This window comes from Phaenicophaeus curvirostris, chromosome 3, assembly GCF_032191515.1.
Source record: "Phaenicophaeus curvirostris isolate KB17595 chromosome 3, BPBGC_Pcur_1.0, whole genome shotgun sequence".
In the NCBI taxonomy this organism is placed as follows: domain Eukaryota; kingdom Metazoa; phylum Chordata; class Aves; order Cuculiformes; family Cuculidae; genus Phaenicophaeus; species Phaenicophaeus curvirostris.
In genome coordinates, this window is record NC_091394.1 from 50,994,196 (window position 1) to 51,020,203 (window position 26,008).

Below are 26,008 nucleotides of genomic sequence, written 5' to 3' on the forward strand. Positions count from 1 at the left end.
TCAAACATCTCCAGCAGAAAAAATACTTATAAAACATGGATGCATCACCATAATTTTGGGCTTGCTATCAGCACCAGTGAAGAGTTGGCAGTGACATCATATCTACACCCAGATGGCACTTTCATTTTACTGGCTACATTGTTCCTCACGGATTTAAAAAGGAAACCTACCCAAGCCATGTGGCTGCAATTTAGAACCTGTTTTCATTTGGAGTCTCTGCTACAGAAAAATTTACAAAAATAGAGAAAAATGGAAAAATAGAGAAACATCTAGAGAACCTTCCTAACTTCCCACACTCAATGTTTGCCCCACGTTTTACTTTGAAATGGTTATTAGAAGTTAGAGCTTATAGAAATAAACCATAGTATTCTGAAGGCATTACTGCATATTATAGTATACCATTCTGCAAAATCCAGACTGTGAGGTTTTCAGGATGGGGACTTTGTCTTTCTTTGTCTCCCAGGGTAAGCATTTGTATTTTTACTTTGTAAAAGAATAAACAATCATTATCCTCCCCTACATCCCTTCATTACCTTAAAAGCTGACATTCTGAAATAAGTTAAGGATTGTACACAAACAGTCTTTTCATTTGCCCATTCTCTCCTTCCTTCCACAACTCCAGCAATAATTACATTTTCCTTATCATTTATTTTGGAATAAATGTGTGCTGCACCTGTATATCATCTATGGCTCTTAAACACTTCCAGTGTTTTCAGTAGCTTTGGAAAGAGGAGAGTGGCATGCTCACACTGCTTGCAGGCTCCATTTGCCCTTTCCACTCCCCACCTCATCTTCTTCTTTCATGTCAATAATTTTGAACCATTTTTTAACCTGTTTCCACTAATTTCTAATACCAAGCTCTCCCATTCACCCCATGGATGAGCTTTAGAAGGCTGTAGTTCATTGCTGCTCAAGTATGTGAAGAAGTCTTCAGGAAAACCACATCAACTGAAATAGCTAATGTAGCAAGCCAAGCTAATTAAAACACAGTGAATTAGAATATAGCTACATGAGTAAAAGATACTCAGAAAAAAACACAAGAGCTGCCCACTAATACAGCTAAAAGAGCACCAGAGTCTTGCTACTTAATTGCACAGGCTACTGGCAAGCAGGTTTTAGCTACAACAGATGACTCCCCTTTAGCATCCAAGTCCTACGTTGACTATTCTAAATCAGACTTTATTCATTATAATAAGCTGCTAAGAATGACTTCAGAATCTACAGTTAGTGTTAAACAATATTTGCTTAAAAAAGATTTGAGGAAAATCTTGTTAAAAATTCTGAATGGTATTGGAATTTTGAGCGTACGAGCTTGCCATTCTAAACCATTTGATTAAATTTAACCATAGGAAACTCTTCCAAGACCTAATGAAGCAGCAATTACATCTGAAGAGGGAGCCAAGCCAAGAATTCTGCCATTCCAATAGCTCTCCTTTGAACATCATGCTACAATATCTAATCTGCTCAGTTTTGAGTTTACACATACAATAAATCTCTGAGCTTTTGGATTTGAACAAAATAAACCGCATAAAGAAACACGGTACTAATTTTTCTTATATATATAAGGAACTATTGTTAAAACATTATATAGTTTTAAGATTTTAAATATCCCCCAAAAAACCCTGTGCATGAAATAGAATCCAGATGAATTTAAAAATTATGCAAGTATTTTCTGGGTCTGCCCGAAAAGCAGATGCTGCCTCCATGCTCATTTCCCATCTTCCACAGTACCTTAATATGAATTTTGACAAACAGATAAAAAACTGAAGAAAAAAAAGAGAAATAAGGCTGGAGTGAATGTTAACATTTTTTAAAACAAATGCTGGACCTAGTCCTGATTTCATTTCTTTCGTCATTAGGATTTGCTCACACTTCATCATAATCACCTACTTGGTAACTCACTGAAGAGAGCATAGCTGTGTTGATGTAAGCAGGATAAGAATAAATCCTACCACTTTCCTTTTTCATTAAAAGGGGGAACTGTTAAAACTGGATAATGGTTTCATTTGTCATGCCCTCAGCAAATGCAGATTTTTTTGTCTTTTCAGTATCATTATTATGCTGCACAAAGATGACCCTTTTTGTGATTTAAGATGCAGCTAGAGCAGTCCAAGTACAGCCAAATCGATGAAGGCAATCTTGCTATATTTCCAGTTTTCCAACATTTCTTTATTACATGTAATATAATGTTTTAGCATAATAACTCAGAGGTCTTGAGATATGGAAGACAGAGAAATAATGTTGAAAAGCAATTCTTCCATCTGGCTTTCACCACATCAAGCACAAACAGTGAACTTAAACATGAAAATACAATTCGCTCCTTCTAAAGCCGACATCCTTATCTCTTGCAAAGAACACGCATTTATTTCCAGCGCCTCAAGGTAAAGACTAAGGCATCTATCACAAGAACAGTGAGTATCTGAAGGATTTGGAAGCAATCTTTTCATAATGTTTCTTTGGAAGGGAAGCAGGGTTACTCAAAATTCACAGAGATTATTAAGTTTACATCCACACAGCAGATATGGTACCATATTATTTCCCATCAACAGTGTTTGCACCTGCTGAGAATCTCTCTTTGGTTCAAGACAGCCATTCATTATGAGGCATTAGCACTCTACTGCACAGACCAAAGTAATGCCCCATCAGTGAACTCGGCAAGCCCATAATACCCACACTCAGCTCACGAGGACTGTGTTTACCTATCTTTCGAGCCCTTCAGTTTGGTGATTTAATAGGCAAGCAATTTCTTACTTCAGCAGATTTGTTCTGTATTATCAAGTCAGGTATTTCTGGACAAATGTGTGGGTGTTTAAAAGACTCAGAAGGCTCCCGAAAGCTCTGCTGTATCAGTGGAGTAGTCACTGACAGCAGGGACTCTTTTATGACAAGAAAAGCTGATCAGTTGCAAGCTTTCCTATTGATGAATCCAGCTCTTCACCCAGTCTAAACTAAGCCTGTGGGTTTTGTGTTTTTCTTCTTAGCTTTTTTTGAGGCCTGCAGGAAGTTATGAAATAGATTTTTCTAGCCCTCCCAGGAGCAAGGCCAGGTTCACATCTTGACCCCAGAAACAAAGCAGTCTGCAAGCGAGTCTTCTCTGCCTAACATAAAGCAAACTAGAACATGCAACATAAGGCTATATTAAATTTGAGGAATGTCAAGCAATGTATAAATATTGGGGAGGAGAAATAATAAAACCTTGCCATATTAAAAACTCCAGCAACAACAGCACCAAACAATACAATTTTGGCTCTGCTACAGTCTTTATTACCAAGGCTGGAAGCAAAGAGTGCTTAGCTGGAAGGAGGATTTCAATTACAAATCAATCAAAAAGAAATTCTTTATTGTAGGGTGTTATTTTTTTTTTAGATATTTCAGTCGTTATTCTGTAACCATTCTAGCATATATTTGGGTACTGTAATGTACCACCACATATAGACACCCACAAGACATAGTAATGAAAACACAAAATAACCCTTATAGGACTGAATCTCCTCTCAGCAACAGTAATGTAAATCAGCTCAGGCAACTGGGGGACACTGATGTGAAACTTGAGTGAGGACAGAACTGGGCTCTGAAGCTTTGAATAAGCTGCCCAAATACGTTTTAGAAATGTGAAGGGTTCAGGAGCTTGGAAGACAACAGAGGTGTAAAAATGATAAGCCATATTCTTCATGGTGAAATAGCAAGAAGGAACTAAAATATGATCCCAGAATACATAAATACTGAAGTAAAAGTTGCTACCAAAAGCATCAACAGTTCAACACAAGTAAAAAACCAGATTCTTATGAAAGACCACAGGACTGGAACAGCTAGTTTCCATTAGCATGAGTGACAGTGGTGCTTTGTGCAAATCCCGTGCATGGTGATGGAATATGGATCCTGAAATCTCCATGACCTTGATGTACAATATTTATGTCTACACCTTTAGCCTCTTGCACATAATGAGATGCAATCTTCTAGCTTTATGCACTTCACCAGGCATTCAATTAGAAAAAGCAAATTTTTTTGAGGGGGGAAGAATGCTAAGCTATTTAGACAGAAGGTAGTGAATCAAAAATTGCAAAACTTCAGCTTTCAAAAATAGCCTAAGTGACCTCTTACAATACTCTGACCACTCCATCACAAGCAGGAGGCAACCCCTGTGAAGAGCGATTTCTGGCAAAGTTCTCTCTTCACAGATGATGCACAGCTTAAGCTATAATGAGTTTTTGGGTTACAAATGCTGAACGCATTAATATTCCTTGATGATAATTATCACAGTATAAGCACCTTTCCCAATGTGAGTAGCATAAAGCAACTGAAGCAGCATTTTTACTACATTTGAAACAAGCTGGAAAATGGGATTTTCTACTCTTGTAACCTGAGGTCAACATACATCAAGCTATGCATATTAAATACATCTACCCTATATAACTATATAGGTCTTTCCATATATTCACACACAAGCATGCAATTAACACTCTAATTTTTTGAATACTTAAACAAATACACCATACATGTGACCATGATTTCCCAAGCAAAATAAACCCAAGATTTTAAGTAGGGCTCAAATAATCTGTAAACAGGCTACAACACTATTTCTTTGAAAGTGAGTTATGTTATTTGTCTATAATATTTTTTTTAAAAAGAAGGTATTAGACTCAGAAACAAATTGAAAATTAAAAAAAAAAAACATATTCACCCAAACCCATAATAAAATTTGCAGAAAACCACTGTGTTCTACCTTCAGGGTTTAAACTAACTGCTACATGCAACACTAAATACGGGTTATACCCACCACACATAGCCATTCTTTTTTTACGAACACTTAAAAATATTCTTCAGTGGGCCCAAATTCTTGCACACAGCTCACAGACTAAGTAGTGAGTAGGAGGACTGGAGAGATCCCCAGGAAACAGAGGACCTGCAGACTCAAGCCAGGCAGCTGAGCACCTGCAAAGCTGTTCCTTACCTGTTGCTGCACCTGGGAAACTTCAGAACCACTGTGCTGCCTCTGCATGGGGCAGGAATTTACTCATCCAGGCAGCAGCAAACCTTATGATTTAACAGTCTGACAGGCTTACCCAACCTCATAGCCTACTCTTAAACATGAACAGGGGCAAGAAGGGTGCACGTCATGTCAAGCACCTAAAACGTGTGAATTATCCCAAGAACAGAATACCCATCACATCACATATGGAACCCAAGTTCCTTCCAAAGATAACATGAGATACGCTTCTCTAAACAGTACAAATGGGCTTGGCTGTATTTTAAGCGCAAGACATTTAATTATTATACAAGTACTTACAGAGGATTAATTAGCATACAACAAGGATCTGAAACATGCAGATGTTTGTCAAAGAAGACAGGGTTTCTAATGATTTATTATTGTTTGATTAACTACATCATGCAGCAACTATGTTATTAAATCTCTATTTTGCATACTACAGAGCCTAAAAGCGTTACCTAGTGATGCACTAACTTAGTCTCAGAAGAGGGTAACAACTTGATCTTTGCTTGCCTTTCACCCCCAACTCAGAAAATGCTCATTGTTACAAACGATGTATTGGTAAGGAGCCTTTAAAATATCACACTGTGAGTTGCAGGTTTTTTACTAAATGCTATAATGCTTTTTTAATATTCTGTGCAAATAAACTCAGCTCAGCTTTCTTCTGACAAAACAGGAGTCAGTTTGAACTCTTAATCCAAAAAATAGGAATCAATTCTGGTGTTCCATGGGTGTGAAATCAGATGAATTATGCCATGTTGTCCTGCACTTCTTTTAGGAAATATGCTGTTACTATCATTTCAAGAACTAATGCATAATTTTTACTTATGTGCTGCAACGTCGCTCAAATTCCCATTTGAAAGTATGGGAAGGTTTTGAGGGAATCTTTGCTAAATATTTAACAGCACTATTGGCTTATTAAATACTGTAATGTGAAATCCATGAAAAGATGATATAAAGCACATGCTATTTTTTTTCACTTAACATTGGTGCTCACTTTGAACACTGTCAAGCCCATTCATCAGAAGAACTGATGCATTCTAAGAAGTATTCCTTCTTATTAAATAAATGTAGCAATGGCATTTTGCTGTTATAAAAATGATTAAATCCCTCCTTGGTTAATTGTGTAAGATCTGTTCCTCTGCAGTTAGAATTGCCTCTCCATCCTCCTCGCTAAAACAACTGAAAAGATCACGTCTGGAAATTAAGTGTGATGTAGTGAAATCAGGCTGGCACAAGATATATTGCTTATTTGAAAAGCAAGCCTAGGGGAAAAAAGAATCAGGTACAGAACATGCAGCTTTGGTTTATCATACAGAGAAATTGCATGGCTGACCATTTTACATGTAGAAAAATGAATGCATTTTTCTGCACATCACAATACATTTGACAACTAGATAATACAGTGACAGTCACATTAAAAATACAGACGTAAGACTGAAAATATCCTATAAAAATAAACACTTCAGTTAAACCAAAATTAAAGTAATTTGGTTCACAACAACAGATGTGTTTCAGTAGGAACCACTGAAAAAAAATTAAATCCACAATGAAATATATTAATATAAACTAACAAAAAAAATCTCTTGGCATGGAATTGCCTGCAGAGTGTGCATTTATTCTGTAAACACTGTAACAATGATTATCTGTCCTTCCAGCTCTCAGTGGAGATTCTTGCTTTTGAAAATGTCTTGTGGTGACTTACTAAATTCAGGCTATTTCAATTAGTATTACTGCACATTAAAAATTAATTGTATTAAAGAGTGGATTAAGGTTTAAATTTCAATTCTACAGTGTGTGTGCTAGAAATGACAGCTAAAAATCAATGCTCTCTGGCCCATAATCGGAAGTTTGTGTGACTGAATAGTGTAGAACTGGCGTCAGTTTTAAAAGAATTGATAGTTCAATTCAAGGTGTGTCAGCTCTAATTCCTGATTTAAATGGGAATGCTATACAGCCACATTATTAAGCTAAAGAAGAAACTGAAAAAAAGCTGCCTTGCAATGAAAAAAATGTGTCATCTTCATAAAGATGGAAAAAATCCAAATTACAGCTCAAAATTCACGTTTGGTGTCACCGAGGGAAAAGAGATGTTTTAATGGGATGATGACTTCATTATGGAAGATATATATTTTTTTCTGCATTTAGAACAGGTTGCTAGAATACCACCCGGAATTGCAATTTAGGCCCCAATCTTACAAATGCTTGCATAAAAGGAAGCTTGTGGCATCTATTCATGTGAATAAAATCATATGCACACTTCCATGTTTTCAGGACCTTTTCATTACAATTCCTAATACATAGTGATGCCAGATGCAGGAACATAGGAGAGCCTGAGGACCCTGTGACAATCCTGCTTTGGGACTCTTCTCTTCATGCAAACAGCCCCAGATAGGATAGCACCAAAGTACGTGGCCACTCCAGCCACAAGGTGACACACTTCGGAGCCTTGATATTGTGCAAGTCATGCATCAGATCTGTAGCTTCTACCCCTTTGCAGAGCACCACTGGGGAAGCTGAATCCCCAGGCTGCACTGGGAGGGGTGTCGGGAATGTTGCTATCAAATGTTATCAAAAGCATAAATGACCGGGCACTGGACCACAGCGACGAGAGTATATGGGAATTGTCAATGGTTCTTTGTACCTCCACTAAGTATGTTAGTCATGGTCTTCTGAGCTGCCCTGTTGATGTAGAACACAGGGCAATTTCTTGGCCACAACACATATGAAATGAATTATTATCTTCCATTTCTTGATCTGGCAAATCAGTTAAAATTTGCCTTCATGGCTGAAAGCTTCTTGTACAACTAAGGCAGAAATCTGTGCTCCTAACATGCTAAAGCTTGTATTTAGACATTGTTATTGTAAGTCAGAAAGATTTTTGAAAAGAAAATGCCTTTACAAAAATATCTGTATCTTTACCACAATAATATCTTTTACTACTTGGGTAAAACTAGATTTTGCAGAAGGTTCCTTAAGATCATGGCAATGGATGATAAATGGAGATCACTGCTATAATTCTTTCTTTGAATGTGAACACGGTGCCAAAAGGAAAGGAAACAGCTCAAGTAAAATAATTTTTTGCACTCTTCTGTATTGTAAAATGATGGGGAATAGCAAGAAAGGAAAAAGCATGTTCCACTTGTTATAAATCTAGTATGTTCCTGTCTGAAAATGGTTTGCAAGAAATGCTTGTCACTTATATCAGCAAAAACTTATTTTTTTTAGAGTAAATGATGAACATCACAAGTCTAGTGAACAGACAAAACTGGCATCACTAAAGTATTGCAAAGCCACCCAGGATACCAGACCCTGGAACCGAGCAGTCATTGGTGAGTACCCAAAGAGACAACTTGATGTCCAAAATGTTTTTAAAGATCCCCTGTGCAGTGCGGATGTCCAACAGCAAGTTTGGTATCAAGAGGGCAAAGAAGATGGGTTGTAATAACAACAATAAAAAAATAATTTGGTGCAAATGGACCCCAAGGTGTAGTAGTCATCCCCATGCAACAATCACCCTTCACTGCAATTTACTGATGTTGCTTCATTACAATACAGGATACAAAGAGGGCAATATTAAGGAATACTATTTAAAGGTACAAGACCTGTGCTGCCAGCTATAGCTGGGACTGAATCAGAACTATAGATTTAAAAAAAAAAAAAAAAGGTAATTTCAACAGAAAATACTGAAAAATTAAAGATGCAGAAGTGTATCATTTTTATGAGACTTAGCTGAATGCCACAATAAGTGATTCAAAGTAAAGACTGCCAATATGTTTTATAGGGTGAATCCACAAACTCTTTGCAGAAGCATAACAATCAGTGGTTACAAATTAAAACAAAGGAAAGACACGGAAACAAGGAAGACAAGAAATGCAACTCATTTCAGCAAGGGAGAAAATAAATGTTTTCATACGATAGAAGAACATATAGAAATTGAGAGATTTGTGCAAGATACAGGACCTGCAGAACAGATGGACCTTGAAGCAACTTTCAGAATTGCAGTGACAAATTTTTAAGAGGAATAAGCCAATGTTATTGACTGATGGAAGCCATCACAATTTCTGTTAACTTTCTTTCTGTTAACTGGTTCTGACTGGGGAAGAAATGAAGGACGATTTTTATTGTGTGTAGAAGGTAAAGTCAGGAATAGAAATCAGCTGGACTGCATCTCTGAGAAGTGATGATACAGTAAAAGAGAAGGAACAATTTTCTTAAATTGGCCTCTGAAATGGATAGGAAACATGAACCAAATTTGGGAGCTCTAAGGCAAGCTGTAGAATTCCCCATTAGCCAAGAGATAATAAAACCCACAAATAATGTTGTAGGTTGCTATTACAGCTCTACAGCTCTTTTCCTTCTTAGCATACAATAACTAATTTGTCCTGAAAAATCTCTGTGGATAAGTACTGTCTACATTTCACATTTCAATGACTTGTTCTAGGCTAATGATTGGGAATGCTGGAACCACCACAAACTTGCACCCATGCTGACTCCTGTTTCAACATTCTGAAACAAAAACTGTCTTTGTAGCCTGTCAAGCAAAGCCTTGGAAAACAAGACTTGGAAAAAAGGAGTTTACCCTTCAAATGAGAAAGGAGTACACCATAAAGTGTAAGGGGGGAGAGAGAGGGGGGTGGGGGGGACTGTGTAAAGCCATGAAAAAGTTAACAGCATTTGTAGGAGATAATGGCATAGGAGAAGTCAGAATCAAGAAGCCTTCCAAAACTGCTTTTTAATAAAATAAATGGGAAGGATATACTTAAGAAAAAAGGGCAGCTAGAGTATGTTGAGAGTGCTTCTCTTGTCAGAGAAGAGAACAGCTTCTACTGAAGCTTTAGGCTGAAGAAGACAAAGAAAATCACCAGCCCATAAAAAGGTTGGCCTGGAGGACCCATCGCAAGGGTTGGAAGAGATGCACATGCAGCACAAAAGCAGCAGTTGATGTAAAATATGATAACCTAGGTGACATATTACAGAAATTAGAGTCCTGTTTTCTGTCACCTAATTTATTCCCATGCACCACCATGAAGGATTTTTCCTGGCGGTACAATTCTGGTCTCTACTGCTAGGCATACTCCATCACTAGTGTAAATGCAGAGGCATGTAAAAGTAGAGGACTTTTCCATTATTAAGAAGTATATATAAGATTAAGTTTTCTAGGCTAGCTCTCTGCCAAAGCCCATTTATTTCTTTAATTTTTCGCTTCTATAATTTTCTTTTCATTCTGTTTTCTTTTTAACCTTTTTTTTTTTAAGCTCAGCTATATTTAATCACAAAAGGTTAAAAATACCATCCCTGTTAATCCTGATTTGAAGAATAGCTGCACACAAGGAGCAATGTGGGTTAAAAGTTCAAATTTGGCAGGGAAATGTCACTCAGCTGAAGAGAAGAGTATTTAACTGCTCTGGTGAAAATTGGTTTTGATTTGATCATGTTATGACAGTTTGCAAATCACACTTTGCACTAAGTGATATTTGGGTTAGGCTTTTAACCAAACTTTGAAACAAATGGAAGGCTGCATTGCCTCTGAATGAGTAATTGAATGAGGTAGTAAACATCAACATCTCCCAAGTTGTTCAATGAATTACGCAGTGCTCTGCAGGAGTCTCATCTGGGGGGTTTGGAAGGGAATGTTTTTGCACAGTTATCTGATGTCTTGGCACTCGCATAGGTGTGCAATGAAAAGCAATGAAGCCAGAAGCACAGTGGGTTCATTGTGAAGGTTGCCTGTGAGAGGGTTGGGAGAAAATGTGCCTAGCCAAACAGCTAGATATTAAGAATATACTACTGAGGTCCCAAACTTGTTACAACACTGATAAAGTGCTGTGTAAGAGAAAATTCAAATGGTATGGCTAGGCACTGGGAAAAAGAAAACCAAAACCAGGATGTTATAGGCATATCCTTAACTCTGGCCACTGTACATGTGTTTTATGATTGCTTTAGATTACAGAAATATACTTTCCCTTTTATCATTCAGTCTAACCCAAACGTGAGACTTGTACCTTTCAGTATAAAGGCAGTGAATGAGGCAGTGTTTTGAAGTAAGCTTTGTCCAACACACTATGAATAGCACATTCTATAAAATCTCTTGGATAAGTAGCACCTATATCAGCTTATATTCATGTAATAAAAATAATGTGTTATGTGGCTTTGCACCTTTGAGCAGGTCTCCTTCACTCTGCTCACTGTTTCATCTCCTCTGGGGCTTCTCTTAATGCCCTGAACTACATAACGTATTCAAACAGCAGCTTAGTTAAGAAAAATAAATCTGCCAAAAGGAATGTTTCTTCTTCCTTTCTCCCTATACATTGAATTTACCTCTCTAATTGCATTAGTTTAAGGCCATGTGACAGAATTACTCAGTTCTGCCCCATTTCTATGTTGGTCCCATGGTTTTACTGGCATATTTCACTAAGAGGGCATATAATAATTTTTCACAGGCAAGAAACCTGAGACTGAACTTTAAGCATTTGACATTTTTCTGGAGAGAAAATTTTAATTTGGTATTATTTACATTTCCCATTTAGCAATTAGATTTTTTTATTATTATTTCACAGACATATCCGGTTTCCTGGTTGGTAAAGTAGCTGTTTCACAAGCTGAAGGAGGTGCTAGATAGCCTGTTTAGCTTGTACATACATGAATACACCCATGTACATAAGATGGTGGATTCAATCACAAAACAAGTTGTATTTTAAGTAGGTATTACCATTTCACTTTACTTTCCATTTAACTTTTCCATTTAACTTTACTTTACATTTAATTTTAATTTTCTACTGGCTCCACTTGAAGAAAGTATCTATGCATGTGAAGAAATAGTGTTCAGGTGTATCTTCTGGTCACACATGGTCTACATGGAAAACCAAGGATTTTTACCTAAATAGAATTCTAAGCTCCCACCACGGCAGAATTTAAAAGTCCTGCTTACTGGAAGCATGCTGGTAGCTCGACACCTATGATGAGGAGACAGAAGGAGTTACTTTCCTCAGTAAGGATCATTGAGTGTGTCACTGGTTAATTCCTGTTCTATGTTCCTCATTAGCATTACTCTCAAGTTTCTGGTTATCATATCCGAAATATTAAGACATAATAAGTACGAAGGTGCAGATAATTGGATATTAACCAGAACATACTTGACTGGGCAGGAGGTAGGGCCTTGCTTAAACTAATCCTGAAATGTATTAATCACCAATTAATGAATAGGTTTCAAATTCATTTTCTATTATAGAACACCTCTGAGTATCTAAGCTTTTTCTAATAAAATGAGTTGGAATAACAGGATAGGAATAAGAAACACTCCAATTTGAGGCTGGTTTGAATTAATTCCCTATAGCTTGTTGTTACGTTCATTGAAAACAATAATCCTGGTATGACTGACTTTCTTTATAAGGCTGAGAAAATAACCATATATTATCACACTTATAGGCTCTATTTGCAGGTGCAAATGGTCATACAGGGGCTAAATTCAGAACAGAGCTAGTTCACTGGAGAACTGCCGTAGCATTATCTATATTTCTTAAGAGCAAATATAGCTCTGTAAGACAAGCAGCGTAAGACCTGCATCAACTCCAGATGGGTATTGCCAATTAATGATTTTCAGTGTGAATACAGGTATACAACATGTCAAGTTGTGTAAAAAAAAAAAAAAAATTCAAACACCTCCTTTCTCCATTCCAGCCCAAAATGTGATCCACACCAGTGCACTCTGGTGATCCAGGCTGTTGGAGATCGGAAGATGAATGTTGGAAGGTCAAATACTCAAAGATTGTGAAATCTGTTTAAGAAGCCTGGTAGGGTGGTAGGAGGGTGAGGGGGAGAGACATTAAGCTCAGAAGCCCCAGCTTTGGACAACTTTGCTGATTTTGCATTAAGCATGCAGCCTTAACCAGCATTGCTAACTAGTTTGATGTTGTTGTCCTCTTCTCAACTAAAAGGCTAACTGCCTGCACACAGTTAATCTCAAATACTAGAAGTTTTTATTAGCTGAGTATTTTTAAAATCCAAAAAGAAATTAAAAAAACCCAGAAACACCCTCTCAAGTTTTCTCCTTTTTTCTTTTTTGTTTAATAGAATATTCTTACAAGTCCAGGATAATTTTTAAATGGATACTTTAGCATTTTTATTATTTGAAATAGGTGCCCACTACCATACCAGAAAAAAAGCGCCAGAGATCCTTATTGTTACTAATGAAGAAAATTATAAGAGACATGGCTGAAATACTATTATTCCCCTTTCTCTCTTCTTGCTCTCCTCAGTGTTATTTACATTGATGTGAATTGCAAGTAAACCAATATTATCCATCTCTCTGTTTTTTCCTTAATTTGTTGACTTTAATTTTAGTAAGTCTTAAATAAGTGCTTACTGAAGATGAAGTAAGATATTCAAGCAAGTAGTCTTTTTATCAACAATTTTGCCACAGAAATACACAAACATTTCAATGGCTCTTCATTAGCAAACAAATCAACAAGTGATATTTTAATGCATGACTTTATTCCATCTCTGTGGGGACTGTAGTTGAGAGTGTGATGTACAGTACAGAGAAAGGAATCATCAGCCACAATGTCCCAGGGCTCTCTCCATTGAGGACTTCTCAGCCTCTGCTTAAAGAGTGCATTTAATTGACTGATAGACAGTAGCTTCTTTGTTCACAGAAGACAGCGAAGTAATGGCAGCTTGAAAATCGTACCATCTACAGGATCTCCTGAGACTAGTAACAGGGGGATATGTGTCAGGAATAAATAAATAATCTAATTATTAAGCCACTTCCTGTCAAGTTAACTCCAATTTGTTGGCTTTTGAAGGCAACAAAACGAGGCATTTTTCCTCATTATGCTTCTCTTTTTATACCACTGGTAATCACAGGCGGATTAAAGGGTGCCTGATTGGTTTTTTTGTCAAGGAACTGAGAAGCAGCCAACAGTACAGAAAAACAGAGTTGGGGTTAGAAGAAATTTCATGCTTGTCTCCTTTCCAGCTCCCTAACAGCCCACACTGCTGCCCCATACAGTGCTGCCAGCTGTACAGCAAATGTGTACCCCTCCAACGGCGGCATACCAGGCCACAGGCTCCATCCTGAGAGCCGTGAGATACCTTGCAATCTTGGCAGGTAGCTACTGCTGTCATAGGCATAATTCTAAAGGTGACCTACGAAACCCCGTCAGCTCACCAAATGCAACAATATGAGCAGCTGAAGTTCGACACCCACTCTCCATATTGCCTTCTTTTGTTTCGGTTCCTCTGCTTTAGATCGCAGGGAGAAACCTTGGGACGTGCTCCGTCAGAGAATCGGAGCCTTCTCCGCTCAGAACAGGGATGATTCAGAGAAGGGATGTCGAGGCTACCCTCTGCGCTGACAGCTAAACACAGCCTGAAGGAATGTGCTAAGGCTACTGATAAAGCCTGCAATACAAATGGTCAGCAACAAAGAACAAAAGGGAAGGCTGACACTGTGCCATTAATTCAGCCTGTGGTGCCTAAGTATTAACATGCACAGTGTATCGCTGCAGTGGCTCAGAGGAGAATCTTACAGCAGGTAGAGGGAAAGGAACAACTTTTGTACCGCCTGGCGTTATCTTTCGATAGCCTCCCCTTCTTCAAGTCCTATGCATACCATGGGCAGTTCTGCAGCAAAAAATCTAAAGCTCCTGGGTGCTTTGCTTCATTTCTCTACAAAATGAACTCCAGCCTGAATTGTGGACATCTATCAAATGCTTCTTTTAGTAGTATTATCATTACTATTATTACTACTACTAATATTATTTAATAAGAAGAAACTTTCATTCTATTTGATTAGAATCTTTCCAGCCCAAGGTGCCCTTCCCCCCAAAAAGCGGTTCTTACACATTTGCCCAATGTCCCGACTGGACCATTTGAGATTTTAGAAGCCAGGACGGTCTTTCCTGAAAAGCCGACTCAAAACCCAAGCCCTCGTTCCTGCTTCCACCCCCTGAAACGAAGGGCCAGCTTCCAGCAGAGCCGCTCGGTGGGGCAAAAGTGTGCACCTAGGAGGGGTGGCAGGGCAGCTGTCCCCTAAACAGGTCACACACACAACCTGATGCCCAGCGAACGGTGCCACTCTAACACGTTTACTGCCGCCTTTGCCGTTTCCGAATACATCTTGAATTTTTTGTTAAATTGCGCAGATAATTAAAGCCTCTTCATATTTACAGTCTGCTTCATCGGTACCACGAATTCTGCTCTCAGTTACTGTCTGCAAATTCCCTCTCTGCACAATTTCATACTAAGCAATAACACTTCATTTTACATAAGTTTTATCTGATGTCCCCATACAGAGCTGCCAGCTGTACAGCAAATGTGCAGCTCTCAAACCCAGGCCTACCAGGCCACGGGCTCCATCCTGAGATCTGTAAGGCACCTTGCTGTCATTGGCAAGCGTTCCCTGCTATCGCTGCTACCATCGCTCCACACTACACACAACTTAAAATCATCTGATTATTAGAATTTGTGGTCCACACTCCATTTTATCCTTTATTTAATCTATCCCCAGATCACACATTTGTTTAAATGTTTTGGCTGGTTTACAAATCATGCAGCCATCTGCACAGTAGGTGTGACACCATTTTTTAGACAAAAGTTACATTACAAAACAACAAAGATAAAGTCATTTGAAATGCTTTGGTGTTTGTTATTCTGCCTGGTTTGCTTGGACCAACTCTAAGAAATAAACAGAATTATCTGTGTAAATCGATGAACATCTATAAAAAACAACACCCAGCAGAACAGAGCTTGCTCCATTACCTACGTTAATATCATGACAGCTGAGGAGAGATGACCTGGCCCACTTCTCATCTCTCCTGTACAGATGGCTATTAAAGAGAAAGTATCCCTTTTGTATGGTCCATGCAGAAACCCTTTATGGGCTTTTCAAATAAGCTAGCATTGCCCACAGGAGAGTAGCTTCCTGTTAGTATTAAAGAGCCCAGATTTTGCCTATTTTGTAACCCAGCTCTTCACAAAATAAACCTACGTTTTCTCAGAGGTAACACCAAATGCTACTTTTTCTGGGTATTTCAATTACATCTCCTCATTTTGCAGACAAGGACACCAAGCTTCTTCTAACTTTCAGACAACTTCTCACCAGCTCTGCCTGTAAACATGACATTCCCAGGCATCCAAAAGATTCATTATAAAGCAACAATTTCCATTTCTTACTGCTGAAGAATCAGTGGAAGGTGACTAACAAAAGGAAGTCTTCACCTCCTTTCTCCTCTAGTGTGTAGATGCATATGTTTGGATACTTTTTCTCCTAAACCTCATGTAAGAGACACTTCAAAACGTCAGTTTTACTGTACAGCAATTAAATTGACATTCTGAAGGCTTGTTACTTGAGGTCAACATGGTGCAACAAGTATTAGTTGCCCAGCACAGCTTTCTGCATAGGTGAAAGGAAAATCATGCTTTTTAATGACCTCAGGCATTAGACAAATAACAGAATGTGTGAACGCCACATGCCAATACCACCAGATGAAAATTTTCCTGGGTTCCTAGTAAGCCAGCTGAGGTATTTCCTTTGTCCTGACATCAGTGATGTTTTCCACACGTACCGTAATGTACAATGCACAAATGTGAGGCAAATAAGATGATTTATTTTTATAGGTTTATTATGCATGCAGTTAAAACATGCATAATGCAAACATGCATATCCACCCAACACACAAGCATATATACGTATTATAAACTTATATCACTGTCACTGAAAAAATCAGAAATCATGAGTTGCACTAAAATGTGTCTTTACATCATCTAATAGTTACATACTCTTGTTATTGTAAAATACAGCTGTAAAATTTCTTTGCAGAGAAATTAAAATATTAGATCCCACTTTCTATATACTCTTCTTTTTAAATTACAGTTGTTCTAGTATACATTTGTTTACTTGGGACTTTATTTTGCTGGTCTAAACTATAATTCTTCTTGTCAACTGCAGGGTTGCTTCATCCTGTTTTCCCATTTGCTTCCTAACTTCGATGCTCGGGTTTCTTTCTTTCCCTTCATTTCCTCCCCCTCCTCACACCTGCTACTTCACTCAGTGCTACACAACATCCTCCCCTCAAAACCAGGCTCCCCAGCTCCCCCTCCTTTCCACAACAGACTTCACAAAATGCATTTTATACATGATATTGAAAAGGTGAAGGAAAGGAAAAGGCTATTTACTTATTAGAAACGACCTATACAGAAAACTTCAAAAGTGTTATTGGAAAAAGCCACTGAATCCTGACTGTAACACCCTTTCCCTTTGCTGCTTGATTTTTCAGAGGGGCAGTGGCTCTTGCTATGACACTGGGGCTTGCTCTCTCCATCAATAAAAGTAGCAGCAAACCACAAAGATTGTGGTTGTTTCCCCCTTTTATCATTCTCTTTGTCAGCCTGATCAGTCCTCAATGGTAAATGTGCTGCTCTGTTGTGCACAGCCAGCGGCTTGCAATTTGCTCACTATGTTTCATGAGACAGTTGTTTGTGGCTGTTTGGAACACATTTACCTCTTTGGGGATTTATGCGCTAGTTGCAATGCCAACCTCCATAGTGATAGAGATTTCTTTCTAACTAAAATAGATAATTAGAAGCTGGTAATTATTGGTCAAGAATTATCAGAGTGAAAAAAATTAAGCTCTTCATAAATAGTTCTTGGCAATGTCATCTCTTTACATTATCTCATGCCTAACAGTACTTTACTCAGAGTACTTACAAATTTACACTACTGCTGTTGAGACTCATATTTTTGGATGTAGTTATTCCTTTTCTGAGTTAAACCAAACTCCCCAGTTCTGATCCACCCCATATGTGCATGTGTGCAAAATCCTAGGCAACTGGTACTGCAACTGTTTAGTCTATTTACACTGAACCACATCAGATAACAAAGATGTAAAGGAGTCAGTAGATGAAAAAAAAAAAGTGTTTATCTTGTTTGCTTAAAATAACAGGGAAAATAATAGGAGGTGCACTGGAGAGCAGCAAACAGAACACAAACAATGGCAAGACTCTCTTTCCACCCTCTCAGGTCAAATGCCAACTGTAAACTATGTGAGCAAAACAAAGGGATGCCAGAAAGCCTCTCTCTTTTCCACAGACATCATACACCCAGAAATAGAATTTTCTCAAAGCAAGCTGCAAAAAGGCTACATATTCCACTCGGAGGGAAAAGTAAAGGAAAGAAGGCTGCTGAAGAATTACCATGTTTGCCAGCACTCCCTAAACCCATATGAAATGTGGCTGGATTTACATTTCCTCCTTTTCCACTCAAAAGCTAAGAAATTGTTTTACCAACAGATTTCAATACGCACATCGGCAAACACGTTTTCATTTGACAATCATCCTCATGATTATCCAAACAAAAGCACATGCTAACGTCTAGGTCCAAAACAACGCCTAAACAGAGGGTCTATTTTAAAAAGTTCATGGTTTGCCTAGCTTTCTGTCCTCTGGCATCCTCTAGCCTAAGCTTGAATCAGTGTGGAGTTTAAGCAAACACGGACATTGCTTGACAAAGCACAGTTTCTAGGTATGTGCAGACGTATCTGGCAGTCACAACTGTTGAGCTTTCACTCATATAACACAAGCAATGGATTCTACTTCTTCACTTCTTTGTTCTCATCTATCCAATGGAAAAGGCCAATTACCCTGTCCCATCACAAAGATGTTGGGAAGGATCAATTAAAGACTGAGGAAAAGTTTTAAAATGGGAAGTGCTAGAAGTAATAAATGTGTAGTTACTGAGGAAAGCCACCCCATGACATCTTCTTAATATAACTTGTATAATAATGAATGCAAATTGTACTGTTGTCAAAGATACTTAAGATTACATTTCATTGGGTCATCTGCAGATTTTATTTTCCATTAGGTGGCATAATTCCTCTTGTTGAATTGATTGAAATGTATAATAAAATCTGTAAAAACACTATATACCCTCCTAACAAAGAAGAGTAAGAGGCTTTTCAAATAGCCTCTAATCCCTCTTCCCCTGCTAAATGTCTAGTTGAGATTATATTTGATTAGACAAAACCACACACATATACACAACCTAAAAATACCTTCCCTCAGAGGAGCTATTTTGGCCAACAAAGTAATTCTAGTTACCTTATTTAAAAGTCTAAGTTTCACACTGGGATTTTAGAAACATATCTTTGCCTCACTGACCTTCCATAATGCAACTTCTCTCTATGGATGTTAGCAACATGAACTCAGTTTACATCCTGGGATAGTTTTCTAGAGGCACAGTAATTAGGTGGGACACAATCAACTTTCTAGGCTCTCACACTGCTAAAAAGATGGTGAGTAGCAGCTGTTCTCCTCAGCTGGCTGAGCATGCATCTCTGTCAGTGGTTCCTACCTATTCCTGAGTGGAGTTTGGCAGATGCCTTTCTACCTTCTTGTTTGTCCCATGTCCCAGCTGCCTTCCCTTTTTTCTTTTCCCTGAATTCTGGTTATGGATTCCTTCAGGTAAGAAGGCACTACATCCATCAATAACCGCAACACAGATAATGTGAGCATTTTACTATTAGAGGAAATAACAGTTCCTGAGATTGTGTGATGATGTCTGTAAAGATATTTATTGCCCCTACATTTGATCTAGGCATTATCACGCTGTTTGACTTTTAACGCCTGCCTTCCCAGATTGCTTTCCCTCTCTCTTGCATTTAAAGTAATTCTTTATCTACCTCTCTCTCTCTCTCTCTTCCTGAAGCTTTCTCAGTTTCCCCTCCCCAGAGAAGCGAAGACACTACATCTTGTTCTGCCAGTCTCCTACTGGGAAAGCAGGCAGACAGATGTATTTTGTTAGGTACATGTAAAAAAAAGAAGGGACCAACGACTTTAGTAAACCAGGGGTTTTTGTTTGGTAAATCTGCTGTGTCAACAAGTCAATATTCACTTAAGTGTTTAATCTAATACGTTTTTCAATCTACATATTGATATGCACACAGATATCTATGGGCATATATATGGGTTGCACATATCTATATCCACAAAAATGTGTTTGTGTGCATGTTTTCTGTATTATATATGAACATTATAAGCCTATCTACAGACACACAAACTAAGGCCAGTTTTAAATAGCTTGATATCACCCCTTGAACCTTTCTCTCTAGGCAGAATGTGGTCTTGGAAAAAGCCCTGTGAACAATGATATAAATTAAAGGGGAGGAGGGTGAGGGAAATTAGAAAGATAGCTAAGGAAAAATCCAATTAGTGGTGAGAAGGCTAACAGAATAGGAGATCAGAAATTATTTTTCCCTGTGCTTCGATTCTGAGGTCACATTCAAAACTCTCCAGAACGTTGATATTCCTTTCACTCCACTCCAACACAAAATCCCCTTGCATTTTCTTAATCGAGGCTACATCATTAGGAGCTGCACTGTTAAGTCTGGCAGTGCAGATAAGAATCTTTCACTGAACACAGATTACCACAAGCACGACCAGCAAATCTCCCTGCATGTTTTGCAAGCTCCTTCTTTATTTCACTGGGAAGATTTTATATTAAGCACGTTTAAATCTGTGTCACTATGGTTATGTCATGAAGCAATATCATGCATGATTAGATACAACAGAGACAAAACAATTAAATATTTTTAAAAGATTCGCCTTTCTCATTCAACCTCATCCAGCTTTTAGAAATAGAACATAGGCAGTTATTAGCTCAGTTTAAGAGATCTTAGTCTTTTCAGAACTACAGGCTGAAGCAAGCTAACTGGATTTGTCCTGCTTTACTGACTCTCTCCTTTACCTCCCATTCTGACCCTTTATTAAAACTAATCCAGAAGACGGAGAAAAAAAAAAGAAAATATCATGAAGAAAGGAGGCTCCTATTCAGAAAATATGAGGCACCCGGGCAAGCAAACACACCACTCCATCATTCCAGCATTGTCCCTTACCCACAATGCTCATATTCCCTGTAATGTTTCAGTGTCACTATATGCTACGACTAAGAACATGTCAAACACTGGATTCAAAGAAAACAACAGAAATAGTGGGTTCTATTGTTGGCAATAACCTACTTTTAAATTCCATGTTATTGACCCAGACTAGATACTGTGAAATATTTCAAATTCTCTCCTCCCCGAAGACACAAAATATAAAAACTGAGGCTTAATCCAACAGGCAAAATGCTCTGCTCCTTTACAAAACCAACTTAAAATTTATGTTTATCCATTTTTATGAAAAGTATATAAAATGTTCATGCTCTAAATGTATTAAAACTTATTAATAAAATACCCAGAAAAATGGGCTATTAAGTTTCAGCAGGTAACTTCCTTTTACGGTGCAGCCAAATTACTAGTGTTTATGGAAGAAATCTGTATGTTAACTTGAAAAAAAAAACCAACCAAAAAACTCGAGCATCAAACTAAGTCTTTTTAAGTTATAAAATGAAAAAATCCCCAGCAAACTATCTTCTGTTGAATATGTAATTACTGGCTTGTACTCATATCATTTGGTTTGTGCTTTACAGGCTTTTCTGTTATTATAGCAAGGAAAACAGCATAAGGGAAGCAGGAATATAAAATCAATGGTACCCATCTCTGTCTTGCAATGTGAAATTTGGAAAAGGGGCTAAAAAAAATGAGACAACACTGGCAATGTTATCTTATTAGCAGGCAAATGATGTGCTTGATAAATTTAATTGGCTGATAGAACTCTTAGTGCTATTACTGAGTGGTTACCAAATTGAAAACATTATGGGTAATCCTAAGGGAATAAGCACATAATAGGAAAATATGAATATCAAAGAAAAAGCAGCTTTTGTTTTATTCCAATTTACAACTGTAACAGCCTTATAAACATCAAGCCAGGCTTGGATTCAGGAATCCTAAAAGACTTTTTAAAATGCTTGTACCTTAAAGAACAGATTCCTTACTTTTTCAGATAAATGATAGCATTTAATTGTATACAGATACACTCAGGATTTTTTTCCAGACTGCTCAAACACAACAAACAATACTATTTTATGGCCATTTGAATTATTTATGTTTCCTAATGACAAAAACTCACCAGTTTTGATTTTGGTACCAAGGTGCTTGAGAAGTACACAGTAGTGTCATTACCATAATAACTTCTGAAATTAAAACCTGTCTAAAACTCTATGGAAAGCTAACATCCAGTTCATTAACCATTCCTGTTAGTTTGTTTTCAATAATGCAAAAATGATTAGAAGTTTAATTTGCTAATCACCTGTGTTTTGACTGGCAGTGGATATATAATTCTCTGCAGAAGTCTAAACTAGCCCTTGCAGAAAATAAAATATGCTAATGCTTTATCAAGTCTAATAATATGAATAAAAAAATCAATCATGCCTAGGTTAATCATTGATGGATGCACAATTAATTTCTCCTTAACTCTGTTTAATTTTAGAGGCAATGATGACCATGAGTAAGAGAAATGTCTGTCTGTGAGAAGTTTTAGTGCTTCACTTACCAATCATGTGGTTTGCAACATGAACTTGGATATCCCATTCATTGTAGAAAACCATCTGACATTTGATGCACTGGTAGGTCTTCTTCTAAAGAAATAAGGGTAGATAAAATTTACTGAAACATGTAATTGGAACCATTTCATTGTAACTCAAAATACTGAGTTCAAAGTGGTCATTTAAAGCTCTCCAGCAGTGTTTTCATTACAGCTTAATTATTAATATTAAAAAATAACACTCTGTAGTTCTGTTGTATCTTTTATCTGAGTTTCCTGGAACTGTAGATTGTCTTTTTTCAGCTTCCTAACTTCATCGACTGACCTGTACAGCTAAAACACCAGCTTTATACTCAGGGAAGGAAAATTCAGTGAGGGTAAGTGGGACGTGATCCAAACAATGCTGAAATCAGTGCGAGTCCTTCAATACCAATGGATTAGCCCCACTAGAAAACAGGGGAGAAGCCAGGAACAGAACACAGAAATCAGAAATGTTTTCCCTGATTCACAACCAGGCTGCAAAATCTCCTCTGCACCTTCCAACTTAAACGGTCCATCAAGTTGCCATCTTTCAATGAGAGAAAAATCCCTGCTAGTCTCAACAAGTGGTTACTGTATCTGGGCAGTTGCTTCAATACCTACTGGCAAGCCTACACTAAAATTGGAAAGGCTGGCTGGAAACTAGCTGGAGAGCAATCCTTCTGGCCACATTAGATTGGGCCTGATGTACTTAAAAAACATGGTCTATACAGAACAAATTCATTATAAACAACAAAATATATTACTCTGCTCTCTTTCGTGTACTGGAAAAGTTTTTCTATTGTGTCTCAGTATCTCTCAAAAGAGATCTGCTATTTCACTTTTCTACGTAGTATAGCACCTGTCCAAGACATTTCAATGTCCTAAGAATGTAATTGTATTTTGTCTTATTATATTTCTTGACCTCAATTGGCTAGATATTTGATATTGGAAAGCACTGCTTTAAAAGGGAAAACAAAGGGTACATTCAAAAGTAAGATTTTGGGTTTTCACCATAAAACTGCAGTTATCCAGCCATCTAATGAGACAAGTCAGATTCATAAAATTATTCAACTGCATAATTGTAGTATCAAGGACTCAACTCCTAAGGATAACAATCCTGGAGAGCTCAATTGTTGTTTTGAAGATATGATGAAGGCAAGCTAAGCCCTGAACTGCTACATCAAGGCAGTAACTCCAGAGGCACCTATCTTTCTGTACAGCCACAGAAACCTTGCCTACATCAGCAAAAAGAAAAAAAAAACAAACAAACAACAAACTACATATATTTTAAAGAATGTGAAGTTACAAAAAGCTAGCACAGATGTAGAAAACCTCAGATTTCACATATATTAGTAGGGGAAGAAGCAGGGTTCACTGGAAAGGGTGCATTAAAAATACAGCCTGTTTTGTTTACATTTAACTTCTAAAGAACGTTGTGCAACTGGTATTATCGATTATATTAAAATAAAAGTTTTTTTCCCTGACTCCAAACATTATTAAAGACATGCTGGATTTGTTGTTAGCATCTAAATTTAGATGCTCTGTCCCAGACAGATAAAGTGTCTATCCATTAAGTATCTTTCTGCATCAAGCCTGTAGGCAGGAACATAACAAATTTTTAAACATATGTCATTTTGTCTTACCAAGTTAACTGAAAAATTAGTGACTAACCAAAGTAAATACTGAAATTAAGTGTTCCTGTGGGCTCCTCTACACAAATCTCCCATTGCTTCTCACACACAGTGGCTATTTCAATTTTCTTGATGACAATAACAAAATGTGTTGTGTCACTTCTCAGTGGAAACAATCATAAGCCTTTTTTTGCTGATTTTCATTTAAATCAACTTTAGTTTTCTAGCACATAACCAAGTTAAATCCTTATGTAGACAAACAAAAGCAATGGATACCCAGAAAACAAATATGTTTTGACTTAGTTTTACAGTCACAATTTGTAAAGGCTGCTGTTTTGAAAGATAAAACACTTTTTCTCTCTTTTGTTGTTGTGACAATACTGGTAGCATTGGTAGGTATTCAGATTCAGTCTAAGGATTTCCTGTTGTATGTGGGTAATTTTAACCTTACTCCACTACATCTAGGTCTATCGAAGACCTCTAAATAATGACAGTCACGATCAAAGATTTATTATGCTAAGCTCTTTACAAGATGCTTTTTGATGCTGACATATAGAACAACAATATTGCATAAATAAAAATCACTATCCCTTTTTTTAAAACATTGTTTCCCTTTAGAACTAGTTAGAAAATATTTCTTACTCCCTGATGACTGGCACTATATATTGTTTATTAGCATACCCCTAGCATTATTCCTGATATGTGACTTTGTTCAACAACAAAGAAACATAAACTTAATGGCTGGTCTTTTCTCTTGTTAGCACAGTAACGCAAAGAGCATGTCAAGAATTGTCGGCAAAATTATGACTGATGTACATAATGACAACATATACAAAGGTTGGGGTTTTTTTTGAAGTCTAATGCCAAAAAATAAACTCATTTGACAACAACAAAAAATAATAATTTACTAGCACTTACTAGCCTCTTCAAAATGATCTGACATATTTGCAGAATAACACACAGAGGTTTTCTTTTTATCACGAAAGGAAGAATGTTTTTGTGACTGCTGCTTGATCAAACACTGGTTCTTTTTTGTTTCCAAACATATTCTAAAATGTTGACATCAACTTTTATTAGCTCAACACACAGTCACCTCAAAGTGTCTAAACTCGTGCATGGTTAAGTTTTTATTTTAAAAGCAAACTCAGTAAATTCCATTTACTCTTAGATTTTCAAAGTGATCAAACCTTGTCGTTTTGACACCATGCTGAACAAACCCCACATACTTATTTCCATATGTTTTGCATTCTAATGAAGTACTTTTTCATTGCAAATTACACATTATTCTCTCAAGCTTCATCAGAACCACGGGAATCATAACTGCTCACAGGAGTTCTGAGGTCCTGATGTGCTTCATGGCTGGTCCCAATTCCCTACTGGGGAAATCTAGGGGGAGACCCAGCCCCTCCTCACTGTGTTCCCACAAAAGGGAAACTTAGTGGAATAAAACAGAAATGAGCCCTGGGGCATTGTAATTCCATGTCCCTTGCCTGGAGAGCTGGGAAGGAAAACTTGCGGCACTTGTGTAGCACAGGACAGAAATAAAAAAAAAAAAAAAAAAAAGGCTGTGACTCAAGGAGGCATCTGAATTCTCCCAAGTGTTTCCAGTCCTCTGCAATGCAGGATGGCTCCATAGATAAGGAAGCACAGGGCTGTGAGAGCCAACCTTGTCTTGCCTTGCTGCAACTGTTTGCAGTGAAGAACCCTGCCTGAGTCACCTGTGCCTAGAGAGGACTCGGCAGCACAGAGCGGGCACCCAGGCCTTACTGCTCCAGCTCAGAGCTAGGGCATATCAGCTCCACAAAAATATGAAGGGTAGACAGCGGGAGGTACTCATGCCATAAACTGCCACTGCTGCATTTCCCAGAGGACAACTGTCAGCCTCCTGTGAGAGACAGAAACATGACAACATTCCCATTCTCCCCTCCAAACAAGGAAACATGCTGATTCA

At 37.7% G+C, this 26,008-nt stretch overlaps 1 protein-coding gene across 11 annotated transcripts in view; it reads right to left on the reverse strand.

Moving 5' to 3' along the window:
* The window catches only part of ZNF521 (zinc finger protein 521), a 231,687-nt gene that overhangs the window by 95,199 nt on the left and 110,480 nt on the right, over positions 1 to 26,008 (reverse strand). For 10 of the 11 annotated variants that reach the window (XM_069853997.1, XM_069853996.1, XM_069853993.1 and 7 more), the window contains one exon: positions 22,415 to 22,499. In XM_069853997.1, the coding sequence (XP_069710098.1) occupies positions 22,415 to 22,499 (85 nt within the window). The remainder of the gene's footprint in view (positions 1 to 22,414; positions 22,500 to 26,008) is intronic. The other variant, XM_069853994.1, reaches the window with a different exon arrangement.